The sequence below is a fragment of the Embiotoca jacksoni genome, unplaced genomic scaffold (genome assembly GCF_022577435.1).
Source record: "Embiotoca jacksoni isolate LCO1_2020_lvr unplaced genomic scaffold, fEmbJac1.0.p SCAF_22, whole genome shotgun sequence".
NCBI lineage: Eukaryota > Metazoa > Chordata > Actinopteri > Embiotocidae > Embiotoca > Embiotoca jacksoni.
The window spans coordinates 3120006-3140250 of NW_027185363.1; the positions used below are offsets into that span (position 1 = coordinate 3120006).

General features: G+C 41.2%; 1 protein-coding gene across 2 annotated transcripts in view; it reads right to left on the reverse strand.

Moving 5' to 3' along the window:
- gpc5c (glypican 5c) overlaps nt 1–20245 on the reverse strand; it is a 96811-nt gene that overhangs the window by 4496 nt on the left and 72070 nt on the right. For both annotated transcript variants that reach the window (XM_069157272.1, XM_069157271.1), the window contains one exon: nt 13888–14029. In XM_069157272.1, the coding sequence (XP_069013373.1) occupies nt 13888–14029 (142 nt within the window). The remainder of the gene's footprint in view (nt 1–13887; nt 14030–20245) is intronic.

A 20245-nucleotide genomic window follows, 5' to 3' on the forward strand; every position in this document is an offset into this window, starting at 1 on the left:
TTTGAAATCTAAAAACAAACAAACAGGTGAACATCTTTTTAGTAGGTTTGTAGTGGGAATGGGTTGATGTAAACGTTGTACAACATTTCACAACATCAATTTCTGCTGACATACAATGATATACTGTTTCATATTTGTCTCGGAGACATTACTTGTAAACCATATAAAAATCTTCAACATTTACTTTGACAGGTTAACATTGGAAGGTTCTCAATGTGTATGGAAACCCTCAGACTTTTTCAGGTCACTGAAAAAGATTGGTAAACAAGCTCCACAGAGACCCTGTACATAATTGATAAAGGCCGATATTACTTATACAACTAAACTCAACTTTTATAATTCTTATTGTTCAATTTTCTTTTTCAGCTATTTGGAGATACAAGTGTGTGTTTGTAACATTACATATGCCTGGTCTCTTTTTTTATGAGAAAAAATATGGGTCTAGCAAAATTTTATTATTTTGTTATAAATTCTGTCATCTCTAGTGTGGAAATGTTATGTGACGATATTATATATCACCTCCCGATAGTTGGAAAGAATGTAATTATAGTGGCACAGTAGATTTATTTAAGTTCCTTAAAGCAAGCAACAACTTGAGGTACAAAGAAATACAAAACACAAAAAAAAGGAGGGCAGGAGGATAATGGAATGTGATGCTGTTGTCATAATGAGACAATGCTAGCAGATAAGCCATGCTTTATAAGCTGGCTCATGTGTAAATCTCCCAAATACAGTGGGGGAAAAGAAGGGAGAACAAGCAAGACCGAAAAACAGAGGGTGGGAGGGAGTGAAAGATGACATAGAGGGTTAGAAGAGGAAAACAGTTAGTTCTGCTTTTCAGTATGAGAAGGATGAATATCTGTCATCACTTGTATCGAGACAGATGGAATCAATCACCTTAGGCGACTTCAAGGCTATGCTATGGCACATCGACATGCGTCTTCCATTACAACAACAGTCAATGACATATGTTCTCCATCAGTAAAAGACAAATGTGATTTCATTTGTAAAAAGTTTCATACTTGTAATAGGCAGCAGACAGTGACAGAAAATAACAAAAACTGGACGTTAATGTCTGGGAAATGTGTGAATATGTGTATGTATGTATGTATGTATGTGTGTGGCCCTACACTAGTATAAAGAATGGCTTGTAGCTTTCATTTGTCATTCAAGCTTGCAGTAAAGCAGGTCATGGAGAGGAGGAGAATGGGGATCATGTCACTCTCTACTCTTTTACACTGTATAGTGACTGCGTTGAAGGACCTCGTTGACCTCTGCATTGGCTAAGTGTGTGAGAACCGGTTCATCGTGTCTTTTGCCACTAATGCCTCTCCAGATGGGTAGCTTGTGTGTTTGGAGGAGCCTCCATTTCCCACTGGCCAAAGAGGAACAACAGCTGCCTCTAAAAAGCCTGGCCACAGCACTGAAGGAGGGGTGGATGATGGGTTCTAGCCAAGAGGGAGGACGGATGTTAGGGAAGGGAAGGAGTAACAGAGGAAGAAAGGTTGGAAGGTGAGTAACGAACATCGAACATCTTGGCCATCATTTCTTTAGAAAAATTCTGAGGGACAGAAAATTGTGTGATGGTTCTCTGGGCAACCATGTCAGTTATCTACTCTACTTCTTTCCCTCTCTCTCTCCTCTTCTGTTTTTCTTCTGGTTTGCCAGCACAGCTACTGCTGCTTCACAGATTATATCCTCTACGCAAAGGGAAGAAGCAAACGGTTCTCAAACAATTATCTTTCTGTCTTCAACTGATAAGATTTAGTCTCTCTTTTCCTCAGCGCGTCATCCATACAGTAGGCTAGAGTACTCACACAGACTGAAAGAATCAACACGACACACTGCGACGCACAAATTAATACTCACACTCCCTTGCAGTGGAGCGGTGATGGGGTAACAAGGCAAGGAGTCCAATAAGGGGACAAATCCCATGAGTTAACCCTGGAAAATTAGGTCCATAAACTGTATGTGTTTTGCATACCTTTGTGTTTGTGTATTTGTGTGTCTTGTGCATGCTTGCATAGGACTCCAGGCTCAACACTAGCTGCATAATCTTGAGAGGAATCCTGCTACTGTGTACTGGGGCTTAGCAAGTTGTCCCGGTACTTGATACAAAGATGACAAGGCAGCTTTTCCAGACTGAACACAGACTTGTAGACACTACAAACTAGGGCATTGCCACAGATTTCCCAAATTGATTAAATTCCAATTCACAAGGTCCCGATCAATTCGAGATCGGTTCTATTAGGGATATTTCAGTTGCAATACCAATTTTGCTTGGATATCAAACCGAATCTCAGAGAACTTATTCTGTACATTGTTCAGGGAACTCTCTAATTCACTCTGGTTGGCTACTGTAGGCAGAGGACAGGATATGGAAGTTCCTATTGGCTCAGTGAGATTTCTATCAAATTGGCAGCATAATGCTTTCTGACTTAATTGCTAACTATTTCGAAAATTAAGAATGGCTACCGGGAAGTTTCAAATGATGCAACAGCGGATCGTATTCTGGATGTAATAATGTTTGGACTAAATACTTTACTGGATTGGATTTACTCAACCTTTGCTGACTTAACCACATCGGACTTTAATGGATCATTGCTGGACTGTGAGACTTTATAGGTGAGCTACGTAAATACTGTACTTGTCTGTTTATTTGGTGGTGGTCTGAGAAAGCTGTTTACTGAACCTGCTGGGGTGATTGTATCTTCAAATGGTTCATATCAATCGAATCACTAGAATCGTATCTTTCTACAGACCCCTCACAAAAGTAAACACGTGAACTTTAGCACTGTAGACGAGGATGTCGATGCTGTTAAAACTTCGATGGCATGCGAGTGGGCGGTCCGAACGTTTTGTGGCTGAAAGATTCTCGGGATTTATGAATCGATATCGGATTATTCAAGTGAAGATCGATTTGAATCGGAAAATCTTTTCTTTTTAAACTCAGCCTTACTGCAAACATTGATAGGTGATAAATTAATGATATTGTCTTTGATTAGAATTCACCCAGAATTGTGTTACAGTGACTCAATCTGTCTACAGTGTAACCCACTGTTGAACAGTGTAACTTAACCCTGCATGGAAGTTATATGCGTAAATAGAATACTTTTACTTGTTTATCATGAGCTTTAAAGAACCTGTGTCAGTTTTCACTTCTCTGCCTGCAGTGTACAATTATAAAGAAAGTCAGAAGGTAAAGGATTGATTTATGGCACATTTAGAGTGTGGTGGATGTGGGTGGAGGTCGGTAACTTGCCTCTCCTCTCGCTCTCATTCTCACCGTTTTCCTCTCTCTTAGCTCACACCCCTGCCTTGACCTTGCAGCTCTTCTCCCTGCTAAGCAGTTGATGGGAGGCGGATACAGGGAGTGGGGGTTGTAAAGCAGCTCATGGGTCTGGGTTTTGACAAGGCCACTAGCACTGCCTCATGGCGATGTTTCATTAACAGAGGTGACCTCTGACACCATCTTTACTACTCACACAGGCAGACACATAAATGTAAGTATACACAGAAGCGAAGAGATTGACACCGCTCATGGTGCATGTACATATACACACACAGACATGCTGTCTGAATTATGAACGATAACGCAGTTAGCTCACCCGTTTCTATAGTGTGCGCTCAGTTCCAGCTCAAGTTCAACACTTGTGAGCATACAGAAAAGATAACAGAAGCAAAGTTTATTCAACTGTTCCTCTCTTTCCCCTGCAACAGGCTTGCCAAGCGGCTAAATAATGGCACTGGGATTTTCGAGCTCTAACCTTATTTGCCATAAAACAAGATCTTTATGCAAAGCCATTATGTTGCTGAAGCGTGGGCGCCAGCTCATGGTTGTTAAAAATGCAGTGAAGTGAGTAAAAATGATTTGTACCGTTAGTCTGTGTCATTAATAGGGACAGAGCATTTTCATCTGATCCAACCTGATATGTAACCTTTGGCAGTTATTTGCTGCCTGCTACCCTTAGCAAACAAGAGCCTCTCTGGTTACCAAGTGGAGAGAAGAGCCACAGAAATGGTGTATTGTTCCACTAGTCCCCCTTTTGTATAAGCACTTGTTCCAATTTTTTTTTTTTTTTTTTTTTTTTTTTTTTTTTTTTTTGTAATTGTAAATTTTTCCCTGGTCATTTTCTAAATTTATACCACTTGGTGTAGATTAGGTGTTTGCCAGCCCTCCTATGGGGCTCAACAATATCAAGTTCTACAATGTCAATCCAGTCATTTAAAAAAAGAAAAAAAAGTATGTCCAATGGAAAATGTGTTTTTTTATAGCATGAATAGCACAGCATAAATAAGTGCATACCATTTATCTTACCATTCTTAAGTGACCCCTTTAAAGGCCTTCATCTATTCAATGCCTACTGCTATCCCGATGTTGCAACATGTATATTGAGCCCCATACTCACCAAGTCTTTTTTTATTCTTGGGCAAAGCCAGTTATCATGAGCTATCAGTTTGCTTCCAATCAGACCTTCGGACTCCAATAAGGACTGATGCTGCTCTTCGTAGGAATGGATCATGGGTATCCTGACACTGTTGGCTACTGCAGGAGAATGTTAAAACTCTGTGGGTCACTACGTTTCTTAGGGCCTCTCTTTCACTGTCTCACACAGACATTTACCTTGGAAAGCCCTCACACAACATTCTCTTATCTCTTTTCACACACACTGTCTTACAAAGAGGGGAAAGAGTAGTGGGTGGGGAAGAGGGCAGGATGAATTCACACAGTTCATTACTGGCCATCCATCTGGGCGCTGTTGTTGTCCACGACTCACTCTTTATGGGGTGGCATGTCAGGCAGGGGCTCCTCACTCAATCAAACTAATCTCCCTATTCTGTTTTCTAAGTAACACACTGAATTTGTTAGTACACACTCACAAAAAAACAAACTCGCATCTCTGAAAACTGGCCCTCTGGTTCACAGGCAATTTGTATTGCGAAACCGAGGATGGTACAGGGTCTCTGGCAGGGCAGTCAAGGGGCTAAAGGGCCCAAAACACTCAGGCACCCGTGGGGTACACATCTTAGCCTACAGCTAACCTAGCAACAGGCACAGCAGCATGGCAACCCCAGAGCAGGATCAGTGCAATGGAATCTGTCCCGTGCGAATCTTGGCTGTACTAGACTGTTAAGCTCCTTGGCAAGATTAAAATTTACACCCTTTACACACACACAAACACATATACACAGAAACAAATCGGCAAATGGGGCCCTGGGAGGACAGTGACCTCCACCAGTCAATGTGACAGGTTCTCAAGATGGAATGGAATCCCAAGAAGAAAGCAGCCTCTATTTAAAATGGAAGTTAAAGGCCCAGTACTACTGCTCTGTCTCACACATAGACGCGCACACACACACACGCATGCACACGCACGCACGCACACGCACGCACGCACACGCAGCACTATCCACACCAGAACATCCACAACATACAACGCACCTGTGGGCACTCAAACACCAGATGCCTCATTGCATTGGCAGGTGTCAGGTTGTCCTTGTGTACAGACAAGCGTGAAGGATGCAGAAATAAACTCACATCCATAGTCTTTTGCTCTCTCTTTTACACACATGCATGCACACTCTCAAATACCATCCATTATAGTCAAGAGGAAGTGCACATCAGGTACCACTCAAGAAACACTGTCACTGTGTGTGTCTCCTGAAATAACATTTCCCCTGCCTGGAATTAGACAATTGGTACAGAAGACCACCACTGTTCGTCTCTGTAATATAGTCTTTTCATGGCAGACACTGACTTGTTTTAGCAGAGTGGATGTTGACCTCTACATTGGCTATGTTCAGTTTAATGAAGTGTGAGAGCCTTGCGGCTTAGCCAGAATGCACAATGCCAGGATCCTGAACTTGATAATCTGAATGGAATGGTTATTGATATTAGTTAATCAAAGTCAAAATGCTTGCTGTGAAAAAAATAATCTGATAGATTCAACACTCCAGTGTTTGTTGCTAAAGTGACACCAACAGCACTAAGGGCTGAAGTAGGAAAAGAAGCTTTAGTATGCATTGGAACCTGCTCAGTAACACACAGTAGAAGCAGTAACAGTGCACACACAAAAGCAAAGTGCAGAGAGCAGAATGCAGTCTTGTGTTGCTCCATGTGACCGCCCTCCTCTGAGTTTAACTGATTTTAGTGATGCTTGCCTTCTCAACTTCAAAGTGTTTTCAGAAATCTGTGTGGATAGGGAAAAAAAAACATTGTGCTGTGATGTTATAAATGTTTGATTTTGCGGGGGTGAGTGAAATACTTTGATGTAAACTCTTGGCTGCATAACTGACTGCAGTTTTAGAATCAAATTAGAGCTTCGCATCTATTCTGTAATCGGCTGATCAGTGAGAGGTCGACCCCCCTCCCAGCCCTCAGGCCTGACAGTCTGTTCGAGGTTCGACTCTAATTGCCACATCAGTTATGGATAAGGGAGAAAGGCTTTGTCGCTCTCACTACTGGTCAGTGGGATTGGCTTTTAATGAAGGGACGTGTTTTGCATGCCTGTTTCTTTGATGCCTACACGTATATTAAGCCTACGCACAGACTCGCACTGTGGGTACTCAATACAAAAATGGGCTCATTGCGACCAGCCTCCATTATCTGAACACTCATACAATGCTAATGCATCTCCACCATCTAAAACAGATACTCTGATCATGGCTTTGCTTTAAAACAAAGTTTGCCTCTTTTGGGTTTGAGACTTAATTACCTTACTGCCTCCTCAGTGGGAAAATCCCAACCCGAGTCCTTCCATGCTTTCTTTCCTTCTCCCCTCACCTAGTTTGTATTTCCCCCTGCATACCGGGCTGAGATGAGACAAAGAGGATCCTCCTCATCCCTGCTTATCCTTCTACTGTATTTTTCAATATCAATGGAATGTCTGCCTTTATTTGCTCAGTGCTGTGTTACAGCAGGAATGCCAGTTTCTGTGTTAGTAGCCGGGGTTGGGCTCCAGGCGAGGCAAGAAAGTCAGGGGGGTCACTCATGTCACACCACCCACCACACTCTTCTTCCAATCCTCATTGCAACCCCCAACACAGAAGCCTGGGTATGAGGATTAATAAAGTAGATGAAATAAACAAGAGACATTACAAAGTCTCCTCAGCTGTAGGTCTGTCTGTTAGTTTGTGGAGCCAGCAACAAAATATTTTTCATAAATTCATGAAGTACTGATTAAATCCGGTCCTACCGACAATTTAAAAGTTTAATCTAAGTCAGACTTGGGGTGCGGAGGTGTGCCGACGCATTATGCACACAATAAACCTAAAGTTATATACCTTCAATTGTCAGTTTTCAATAAAGAAGTTTATGAGTCTGGACACCATCTTTAACCATCTTTATAATGCCATTTACTGCTTGGAAACCTGCACATGTTGTAAGGATTTATTGTTATATTAGTGAATAAGAGTTCCTTCTGTGGTACTGTAGTTAAGACTTTGATGTGGCTATGGTATCAGAGCACTGAGTCAGTAGCATTTTGTGATTCTCTGCTGGTAAACTTCAATGTAACTGTCTAAATTGCTGATTCCTTGCTGTATCATTTTCACAAATTTCCATGGGCTGTAACTCTCACCACTTCCTTTTGTTTATAACCATTTGGCACACCGAGAGATTCTTGGTGTTTCCCCAACCAGGCTCCCAGAGGTGTACTGGAGAGGCTCAATCATAAAGGCCTTAAAGATACTGCTTAGAAAGGAAATGATGATGCTGGCTAATGAGAACCATTCTACTCTGATGGCAGCATGCCTAGGGAGTCTTTCAAGCTAATATGCTCTCAAAGTGCTATAAAAACCACAGGGCAGAATATGCCAGGCTATGGAGAAAAAGGAGCCCACTGAAAGGCAAGGTGGAAGATGGAATAAAAGGGATGGATGGAGGTGGCAAGACATGGGAAACAGATGCTCACAAAATCGTGATGTAGTGATTATGATAAAGCAGAAGGATAGAAAGTTTGTTAGGTAGTTTAAGTGCTGATGAATGTATTTGAGCACACATTAGTCTAAACGATTTTCCCTAATTGTTCTCTTTGAAGGACATATCTCCCATTTTCATTTCAGAGAGAATGTTCACATTTCTCAAAATATTTCCTAGATTTTGTCAAGCCAGGCATTGAGAACATCATGCAATGTTATTCACAGTGTCAAATACAACAAATAGATGACTCCGCATATCTGACCGAAAATGTGACTCACTCCTCCCACATCTTTCCGCAAACCAGACCATCTTCCTGCCCAGCCAAAGCCATCTCTGATCCTCTTGTTCCTCTTCTACAACCCTTCTCTGCCCTGCAGGAACTCTCTCAGCCCCTTGAGCTCCAGATGAAAGGCTGAGGGAAATGGCACTCATACTGGTAATATCCGCACCAGGACACAGCCACTACATCTGCTGGCCAGCCAGCTTTTACGCACGCCACTCCCAAGGGGCCCCATTCAGTCCAAGACCTAGGGATGGGAAGATGGAGGGTTGGATTGGTTCTTTCCAGCCTGCCAGGGCATACAAGCACAAAATCCTCCATCCACCCTCCTAAACCTGCTCTCTCACGGTAGATTGAATCATAGTTTTGTATGTTGCCTTCGTCTTCTCTGAACTTCAGCCTGTTTGTTCCCATTTAGCTGTACTTCCATGCCTGTGTTAGCTCTTGTGCTGTAACATCAAATCAGACAGCTTTATGGCATTATCCCTGCAGTGTTTTCACTGTCTCAGACCTTTTCCTCTCGCCTTCACCTTTAGCTATGACCTTGAGTCCTCCGACTTGCTGCACTTTATCCTTAATCTCCACTCTTCTCTTCTCTTTGCAAGTTTTCCAACATGAAAGTCAGGTGCGTGCTAGGTCCAGGGCAACAGCAGGCTGTAGTGGGCTTGGGGTCGATCCAGTGTAATCCTACTAACACTGGTGTAGGTTCACCGTATCCTTCCCAAGCAGTCATTCATGTCAGGAATGTGGTTCTCTTGCCAGGGTGAGCAGCTGCCGCACACCTTTATGGCCTTATAGGCTTTGGAGAGAAGTTCTTTGACATTCAGGTGAAAACACACCAACAACCCAATAACCTCACTTGGCCGTTATACCTAAGTTGAACAACTGTATCAAGGTCAGATTGAAAAAAAATATTGGACACATTACTACCTTGTCTACTTGACTGTGAAATGGCCAGAAAAAAGTACAGGTATTACATGCACAGGAATACAGCTGTGGATAGCAAAATATATATATTAAAAAAAAAAAAAAAAAAAAAAAAAACATTTGTGTGTGCGCGTGTGCTAGTAAGGGAAAGAGTGAAACATTGGGCATTGATGGATGGGGAGCAGAGAGTTTGCTCTGGTGCCCTTCAGACTTCAATGCAAAACCTGCTGATTGGGGCCTTCTTGTGCCATACCATACAGATCCACCTTTCCTTAAAAGTGTGTGTGTGTGTGTGTGTGTGTGTGTGTGTGTGTGTGTGTGTGTGTGTGTGTGTGTGTGTGTGTGTGTGTGTGTGTTTGGGGGGGAGGGGGAGGTGTCATTAAATGTAGAGCAAAATTCACAGCAGCAAGACTAGCAGCTGAAATAGTGTTTGGGGGTTTTATCCCTTGGGGTCAAGTTTACACTTGTGCGCACACAGATAGAAAAAGCACACAGACAGCTGTTTCCTCATTGGTGAGTGTATGCAGGGACAGACAAAATGCACAGTAATCCGGCCCTAAATATGTCCATCTTTCCATATTTCGGTAATTATGTTCTTTGACAGGATGGCAAAGCAAAACAATCATTGCCAATGGCTTCATGTTAGACAGGTTTAGCCACTGAACTGCAGTGTGTGAAACATGCCGGGGGTGTCTTCACTTTTCTTGATGAGCTCACCAGTGTTCCTGACAGATGGTGTTTGTTACCAAAAGAGAATTGTACTTTCATGGCTGTACGATTCACACTTTTGTTGGCTGCACATCCCTCCGGCTCAATCACAGAAAATGTTTATCCATGCATCTAACGCTACTCCTCTGAGATGGATAACCTTCTTTACCCTCCTTTTGTTTTTATGAGTCCTCACACTCTTACCAGGCAGACTGCCCCAACAGCAGCTTTAACACTGAAACAGCTTTTATATTTGCGGTCAAATGTAAAAGGTGTATCAGTGGGAACTTATATATGTTTCTTTCTACCAAGTTTCATCCGAAACAGTTAAGATTTCATGAAAAGTCAAAGCAACCCTCCACATTCTTTTACACTACTAATTTCTCTCTTTCCTCTCTGTATCTTTTCTACTTGATCAGCTTGCCTGTTTTTGCAAAACACCACAGAAAGTCAGTAGAGACTTATTGGGCCAAAGACTCAGACAATACTGTTACTGTGGCCAAATAAAGCACTGTTCTACCTTTTGATGCACAGAAATTCTGAGTATCCTCTCTTTCCCTAATAGAGAGATAATGGTCTAATGTGCCACACTGGGCATTTTAGAGATGAATACGTTAATGAGCTATCTACAAATGAATAGCTCCTTTGGAGGGAGCTGTGTAAGTGTTCCCGGGCTAATACAGTTAATAAGCCATAGTCACGCCACCAAATGTACCACCAGAAAAGGCTCTCATAGCTGCAGGGGAGGAGGATAATATGGTTCATTAGAGATGCACTGATTTATTTGCCTGTTCATGGCTGTGGCAATGGCAGCTCGTACATGACCAGGCCTTGTTTAGCTGGCACACAAAGTACACTAGTATGTCTCCAGGCTAGAGGGGCAGGATCTGCCCCAAGATCAAACTGGCATTACATCATGCAAACGGACTGCACTTTCTTTCAGTAGTGGAGAACACAGCAGAGTGTGTGAAACAATTTGACTTTTCCAAATCTTGCCAGTAGTTTTTTGCATTTTTGTAATTCTTGAATTAATTAATAACATTGTGCTACACATTTATAGCTCAGTTTTCATATAATTGCCTTGTAAAATCCTTTGTTTTTGCAATCATAAATCTTAATGTAGAAATATCTGAATCTGTATTCCTAAACATACTGTCGTTATGCAGGGGGCTGTGTGCATGAATTCTATCTCCTCTGCAAGACTTGCAGCAGTTCTATCACATCTGAATGATGATAGAAACAGTGAGTCTGTTTTCTGCAGATTAGCGCTGTTCATTAGCTTGGTAATGAAGTCTCTCTTAGCAGAACAGTAGGCGGTCATGCCCCCTTTTAACATGGACCTTGGGAGCTCTGCCACAGCTACACAGAGGCAAACAAATGTACAGACAGATGGAAAGTAAAATAAGCCTCCTACCCTACAATGTATTACAACTTTACCTAGCAAAGAAATTCCTGAATAATCAATGGCAGTTTAGCCAATATTTGAAGTCATAAGAGATCAAGAGATAGAAGATCTGTTTTGTGAAGCCGACCTCCCCTTTAATTTGTGTACATTCCACAGAAAAAGAATACCATCTTTTGCTGTTAATCTTCAGAAAAGCAAATGGCTTGGAAGAGTTGTGTTGCAATAGGGCCAGAGCTGTGATTTATTTTTTAGAGATACCAATAAGCTAACCACCTTTTCAAGAGGTGTGATTTTGTAACCAGATGACAACCACAGCACAGACTGATGGGGTTTTGTTCAGCAAATCTTAGACAGATGCTGAATTTCAAAACTCATACTTCCTTGGTACACTAACACATAGTTCTCTTACATGTTAGGACTCTTAATGTGTAGTGCAGGAATTTCAACAGGGTAGTGGTGTTTCAAACCACACCCTGCTGTTCTGCACTGACTGGAAATAACCTCAGCGTGGGAATACATCACCCATCAAAACATTTTACCCAGAAATGAACATGTTTTCGTGCCCTCTGTTTAACACGCTCGATAAACACTCTTCTGTCCAGCAGTATTAGTGAAAAAAAAGACTTTTGTGTTGTGTTCAGGAACAGCAGCAGCTTCCTCAGATTCCATCATTTGAAAATTATTTCAGTCGGTGCTCCCGCCCCTTCCTCTACGAAGCCAAGATGGCGACCGTTTAGGGTGAAAAGTGTCCAGCCTTTCACACTCCTTTCTTGGACAGTTTTGAGTGCATCGTCCGGGTACTTGTAGCACACTGCATGTTTCTGTACTTGACCGTGTGAAAGCAGTTATGCACTCAAAATAGCAAGTGTTAGTTCACAAGTTACGCCATTTGGAACAAAGCAACACTTTTTTTTTGTTGCATTTATGCCTTTACTTGACAGTGACCATGAAGATGGACAGGAAATACGTTGAAAGAAAGTAGGTGAATAACAAGCAGCGGAAGTCCAGCCAGCTGAGAACTTAACCGGTGGCTCACTGCTCAGATCATTTGCAGTCAAGCGGTATGCGTCCTAAACACTCAGCTTTGTACAGACAGTGGTTTTAATTTGTCAGGATACAGGTGTTGCTGCCACATTTTGGAACTCATGGTGACAAAAGTAGGTCTGTTGTAAATCTGCATACAGGCACCTCGACAGTTTTGGCATCTAGCAAGATATAATTAAACAACATTACTCGTTTCCTGCGTTTTAATTACCACTTTACATTTTGAAAATGTTTTCATTTGACACTAGTCAAATACCATTTATATGATCTGGCAAAAATGATAATGCTTTGACCCCTGTAATTCAGAAGAGATAGAAGCTATGTGAAACGACTGTTGAATGTGTGTTTTTTCAAAATCTATTTGAAGGATATTTTGGGACATTGTGGCCTCGTTTTGATAGCAGAAAGTAGAGAGGGCACATGCATTGAAGAAAAAACAAAGGAGCAACAAAGGTCTGTAGCCGAATGCAAAATAGGGACAATGTGATTGCATGGCCAGAATCCTAAACATCTAGGACACCAGCACACCCCAGTGTCTGTTGCTCATCATAAGATACCTGTTAATGTATGTGGTTAGCCAGAAAATATGCACAATTTGCTTGTGTGCATTTGTGTTGGACAGACTGAACATGTTACTTGTAACATATAAAGAGACTGCTGAATCAGCAGCTGACATTTCGGCAGTCTTGCTGTTGGGGAAGTCAAAGAGTTTCAGCTTACTTAGCTGCAGTCCTATAACTGGGCTTCTCCCCCTTTGTATTTCCTGTCTTCTTGCTTCTATGCATCAGTGTGTAGAATCCCCATATGTCTGATTTACCAGCCACATGAAAAACAATCATAACCTTTATACAGCCTGGCACTGGCTGTTGTTGTGTACATAGATGGGTAAATTTTTGCCCTTCCATGTTCATCTCTACTCCTTTTATGCTCTTAAGACAAATGTCTACAAAACCCTTTTGTAAAACTGTGTAGTTGGAAAAACAACAACATGGTAATTACGTCTGCAGGAGATCAAATGATTATCATCAAATCCAACACAAGCCCTAACACCTCCTCTCTGACACATTGTGTGTGTGTGTGTGTGTGTGTGTGTGTGTGTGTGTGTGTGTGTGTGTGTGTGTGTGTGTGCGTGTGTGTGTGTGTGTGCGCGTGTGTGCGTGCGTGCGTGCGTGCCCACAGTGGTAAACTGGCTTGTTGTCTCAGGATCTGAAGAACCTCCTGTGCCTATGCTGGGGACTCAGCAGAGTGTGAAAATGGGATTTAAAGTGAATTTCCCTCACCATGTAGGAGGTGAATGAAAGAGAGACTTTGTGGCAGTCCACAAAAATCAATTCAAGGCTCACTGAGCTACAGTAGAGAGAGAAGAGAAATGACACAGTCTTTTCAGAGACAGGTCTGTCCTTGGCTGTACACTGCACCAAATCAGCTGATTGAAGGTAGAGCATGATTGAAAATACAACATTGATATTGTAAATCATCACATAGATTGGCAGGGACATAATGTGGAATGTGAATGAGGTTCTTTAACGCCAACTGGCAAATGGGAAAGGAGTGGAGGAATGAGAACTTTTGTGGGTATATGTGAGTGAAAGGGGCACTTACAGTTCTTTTCTTGACCATCTCCTGAAGCTTGACAACCATCTTCATCATCACAGTCTGTGGTGCTGCCCTCCTCTGTTTCTCCACTGCCCAGCTCATCCCAGGCCTCCATCTGGCCAAGTTTTGGAAACCTCTCCTGGGTCTCCTACATAAACACAAGAATATCAGGTCCATTACACACTGAGTCATGTATAGTATTACTGGTTTTAGCTGTCATTTATCTACTTCTGAAGGGCAATCCATTCAGCAAAGATTAAATGGATTTAAGAATAAAAAAGATAACACTTATTTTTGTTCAGTCATTTTAAAATGCAATTCTAATAGTCTGCACTCACGCAGTATTTGACTTAATATAGCTGAAACATGAAACACTTAAAGTTCATTTAAACTGCAAGTTATTGATCCTGCAACACTGTTTAATACAAGTAAGGAGCACAGAGCGCCCCAGTGGAATGTTGTGCTTCATTGTGTCTCCTGTGTAACCGTTCTGACGTTGACACATTACTTCTTTTGACCTGAAATATCAAGCCCTGTAAATGTCAGGAAGGGACCAACAGATGACACACAGCATCCTGGGGAAAGAGAAGAGCAGTGTGGGTGGTGAACGATAGCGAGACCCTGGGTGGTAGGATGAGGTGGTGCATTTAATTTCTACCATATTTTGAGAGGAATTCTCAAAAAAAAAAAAAAAAAAAAAGTTTTTGTCAATTTTTTTATCTCAATAAAACCTCTGATCACTACTGTATATTGAAAGCTTAAAAATTATTGCTTGAAAACAAACAAATAGCATAGCAATACCTGTATTCTTTTTAGTGTGTGATTTATTTGCATGGCAAAAAGAGTATCAAACATCTGTAATTATGTATAGACCTGTGCTTATTTTCTCCTGAGTTCATCTCAGTATTATTCCCTGTTCAACACAAATTAATGACATAACATACTGTGAAATGTGTATCATAGAGCCTCTAAACATCAACTATTTTCATACAGAATACACACATTTTACACAGATCAAGAGTCATTTATCAGACATCTGTGGTCACAGCTTACTTTACTTAAAGACTACTTCACTGACCGGAGAAAAAAAACAAAAAACAATAATCTGCACTTAAACTTCACGGTGCATTTAAATTTAATTATTTTAAAGACTTATAGAAAACCCATCACATTGTTATGACTACAGATCAATGTGAAGACTTTCTCAGCCCGGAGCATGAAACATTACTCTTTATGATGTCCTTCCCTCCTAGCATGGAGCCAGCTAATTGGACCACCTGCTGGCCCTTCCTCCTGTCCACCATCATCAAGGTGTCCTTTGTTGCGTCACTCCATGTCTGACAAGGAGCTCTCCTGACACACCAAGAAAATGATCCTTCGGAGTGTGAAGTTCAGAGAGACGCCTGAATACCAAAATTGTTGAATGTGTGGAACTACAGAGGTGCACACAGTTTGCTGATTGTTACCCCCCGTTGGGTTTTATATGCATACAAATGCAAACAGACTATTAGACATGTATGGGAAAGCTGACAAGACCTATCATGGTACACAGCTGACCTTCATATGGAGGGAACAACCAGTGAGGACATGTTGAGAGGAGAATGGGAGGAATGGGGGTGAAGTTTAAGGTGTTGAGGGATGACAAATATCTTCACCACTGACACCGCACCATTGACTCACTCACTCACCTGACAGCAAAGGTGATCTTCGACTATTTGTCTCCCACGCCTTTAGTGCCCCAAAAGAAACATTTCATGATAGCAGACAGGCTCATGTATAGTAACGAGAATGTAAAGTTAAATGTAAAGTATTGTTAAACAAGACCACAAGTCTACAGCCATGTTAGTTGCTCTGTGAGGTCATATTTATAGAGAATGATGCTTCAAGCTAAATGTTAACATGAGCATGCCAACACTCTCACACTGCTGATATTTAGCAAGTGTGCACATGTTTACCCTCTGAGTTAATGTCTTAGCATGCGGACGCTTGTTAATTAGCAATACAAACACAGAGAGCAGCAAAGACTCATGGGAATGTTGTTCATTTTGCAAATATTTGATCATAAACCAAAAGATAAGACAAATTAGAATTTTGACTTGACGATGGCACTACATGAAGAGTCAGAGGGGCAAAAGTAATTAGGATACATCGTCTTGTAAAGTGAAATATATGTAATAAATGTCATGAAAATCCATCCAACCGACATTTCACACATAACCAATATCAACGTCTGAATCGTGCTCCATGAAAAGTCAGAGAATCTTACCAACAAGGAAATTCAAAGTGCTTTACATAAAACATAAAACGTATCAAGTCAAAATGTAAAAGCAACATTAAGACAAACTACAAATCTATCTTCTGGCAGCCCAGAATATTTCTACCAAAGTTCATGACGATTCATTCAGTCACTGATGAGACATAGACCTTCCTCATTTAGGATGTTTACATAAAAAAGTACATGCCCAGATTGTCAAGGCCTTAAACTGACAAGTAGAATCTTTGAGGCGAATAATTAGGAAGGCACTCAGAACTTATCTGATGTTGACGTATAAATGTTTGATTGTTAGCAGTAATTCTGCAGCAGCTCAACTAGTGTCAGACTCATTAAAAGATCAGTTATGAACATATTGGTATTGTTTCTGTTTCGGAGTGGTAATTACAGCTGTCTACAAGGAGGAGTGCAAGAGGAAAATTGAAATGATCTTGACACAAGCGGGTGCTTTTGATTTCATAATTCATTACATCTGCCATGTATCCCATTTCTACCCAATGTGAAAGCTCCTCTACTCACTCGGGCCTGAGTGAGTGAAATGAGTGCTACAGTGCGATGGTACAGCCACAGCAGAAAAACAGGCTTCATAAAACTCGAGTGGGCCCTTAAGTACAAGCAGGTAAAACAGATCACTTACACTCACAGCAAAAGGGAAAGGCACTGACAATAGCTGGATGTCTCAGTTTTCACAGGTGGACAGTGAGTTATATGAGGATTAAAAAAAAAAAAAAAAAAAATGTTAACAATATTTCACGCTGGCTACAGTTGTGTGTTTTTTGGTTATGAGATGGCTCACATTACAACCCGTTGACAGACTCTTTGTGTGTCCTGCACTGGTTTGGCCTGTTCTGAGGTTGCTATGTGATATTCTGTGCTGGAAAAAGGAGAACCTTTCGCTCATAAGACTCAAACTAACTAATGAAAAATCCTGTTTCCCACCTCAGCTGCACAGTATACAGTGATTTCAAGTCATAGTGGTGCTGTTAATTCTTGTGACATTTAAAGGAAACTCCACTGCATCAATCCAAACATTTCTGCATATGCCTGCGAGGGGATGATAAGGTGTGATGGAACATAGACAGCAAGTGAGAGAGAAAACGCCTTCCTTGGTTCTGGACAGCAACAATGATAAACCCATTAACCTTTTTTTTTTTTTATAATGTAAAGCAACTAAATAAATTCAGAGCACATTCCATGGGTTCCCCAGCAGATGCTCTGCAGCACAATGTTTTGTGCCATCACCATCCAGATAACCGGTTGGGTATTAAGCTAATAACTATATGCCGTTCAGGGCACGTTTAACACAATGCTGCTTGGCTCAGCTGTCCTTAAAGCATGTTAATTAGAGAGGGAATCAATTAAGGTGCCGTCGCTGTGGAAACCAGAGTCGGTGTAATTGTTGGTTGGCTACTGTCCAATGCAGATTGTTGAGTTGTTTTGATCATGTTAGGATTCTAAAACTGTCAGAGTTTTCAATAATTTCTTTCACCTTCAAATTTCAACTCTACTATGGTAATTTGAAAAGTAACACGTTGGGATCTTAATTGCGGTATTCTGACAACATAGTGAAGAAGCAAAATTCTAATTTGTCCTTGAAGCTAAAGCACGAGAGATATACATTGTGAGAATATTCTTAAAGACTGAATGCATAATATGCAGTAAATAGTCAGTCTCTCCCTCTCTGCTTTCTGATAGAAAAATACTGCTGCTCTGGGTTTCAATGAGTGTCTTAAGCTGTTTCTCAAATTGCCTTTTTTTTTTCTTCAACTTTTCTATCTACTTTAGAGTAGAAACAGTCATCACATCAAGCGAGAGTTCACACACATACACACACACACACACACACGTTATATGCTGAGCTGTCAGTTATTTTCAAGTACAAAAAAAATACTGTAATCATAAAAGCAACTTTATCTGGCATGAAATAAATCAGGACTTATAGACAAACAATACATAGAGTTGTCTATTCATGCCATCGATTACAACAACAATCTATCCAAGGCTCATTTTCCTGATCTGTCATCTATGGTGATTGTGGACAACAAGGCAGAATATTTCAACAGCAACAGCCTTCATGCAATGCACAAAGCAGAGATCCACTGTGCCTTTAACCCTACAGGGACGGATCCTTTTGCTCTAACATGACTTGGACCTCTCTGTTTGATACATAAAACAATACTGAACATCAGTATGATGTTGGATTAGACCGTTTTGCTGATTCAAAACAACCTATTGGTTGAGAGAACATGCTTTGAAAAATTAAGCTGTGAATGATTAGTTAAAGTTTACAGTTATATAGCTGTTTCTGAACTACTTTGTCTGAACTAACCTTGGACCACGGACCAGTGCTCACAAAACTGTGCGTAACTTGTGTGCTGATTTTGATCAAGCAATGAAATTTGTAACACCTCCTCATTAGGATTATACCGTCCTCCTGCTCCATGCACAACACAGTGCTACGCATTGTTCATGTACAACAGATCAGTCTCGGAACTTATTGATCCACCCTTGTACATCCATCACAGAAATTAACAATATGAGGGCCAGATAGAGAACAATGTGTGTGAGGTTAAACATGAACAATCCTGATTTGAAACTTCTTAGGCAGAGTAAATATAAAGAAAGGGAAAAGAAAGAGAAGTGAAAGGTGTGAGAGTCTGAGAGACACTCTTATACTTTGTACACAGAGTTCAGACAGGTGCTTGTATCTCTGAAGGCTGATGAGGGGGCTGTGGGTCTGCAGGCTGAAAAAACAAGATACCAGCTGTTCCCTTCAAGGCTTGCCTTGAAATTACCCTGGCATCCAAAGACACATCAGGTATTCCCAAAAGGCTTTGAATGAAATCCCAAATCATGAAATATTGTCTCGTTCTCCTCTCACCGTGCCAGCTAATTCTCCTCTCTCTTTCTTTTCAAAAGCATTCTCTAGGCAGAGGATGATAGGGCAGGTTTGAGAGCATCAAGGTCTGAATTCCTGCATGTATTTGACTGCATCGTAGTCACGCTAAAATCTGTCCTGCCAGGAGTAACCAATCACCTTCTGAAGGAGTTTCAGAAAAAAGACGGGGCTGTAAGAATGTATATATGTGTGTGGTGCTTAATCACGAGGCTAACATTTATACACGTTCCAGTTTAATGTGGAAATAGAAAATCTGGTTATTAAATGTAGAAATGTGAAATGTGGTCACCAGGGATGGAATATGAATAGTGCAACTGTTGCATTAGTTGTGTGACTGTGTGTGTCTGTGCACGCGTGTGTGCATGTGTAATATGTGGGATATTGTTGTCAAACTAGTGAACCAAGAACATAAGTCATAACCTTTGCCTGCCCACATCAAGACATTTGCTCTTTTTCATGATTGACAGTTTGAAACAGTATCACCTCATTGAGGACAGTGGTAAAACTGCAGATGTGGACAGAGGGGAAAATAGAAGGAAAGGAAAACCTGGAGGATACGAAAGGAAAAAGTGACAGTGGTAATCTCCAAAAGTCTCTTAAAATTCTCTCCATTCCCTCATATATTGTTAAGGCTCATAATACTTTTGTGTAAAAACAAACATCAGCAGAAAGACAAAATAGGCATTTATGTGTGTGTGCGTACGTGCTAGTTTGACCTTTTTATGTGAAATCCATAGTGCACAGCAAAAAGTACAGCAAATGTACAGCAAAAAGATGCATCGAGCTGTCAGTAGATAGCTGACGACCACCACCTTATACAAAACTAAACAGATATATACACAACATATTAGCTCAGGAAAACACTACAATTGCTACCTCAAAGTTGTCTGCCTCCCCCAACCAGTCAAGTTATAGTTTATATCCAGGTCTGTCCAGATTCGCATAATACATCTAGTGAAGACTTTGAAGTAATCCTTATATGCTTGGCCAATGAAGCTGATGAAGCTGGCAGTCTTGAAAACAGAGATTTGGATAGTCAGGGTTTCATATGTCACATACCTCAGGAACAAATCCCAACAACTTGTGGGCTTTCCAGCTTGCAGCTGCAGTGGAGCATAGTAGTGGTTGGGTTGAGATAGAGGCGGTAACTATTTGGATATTTATGATTTGTGTGCACTAATGCAAGCAAAGGT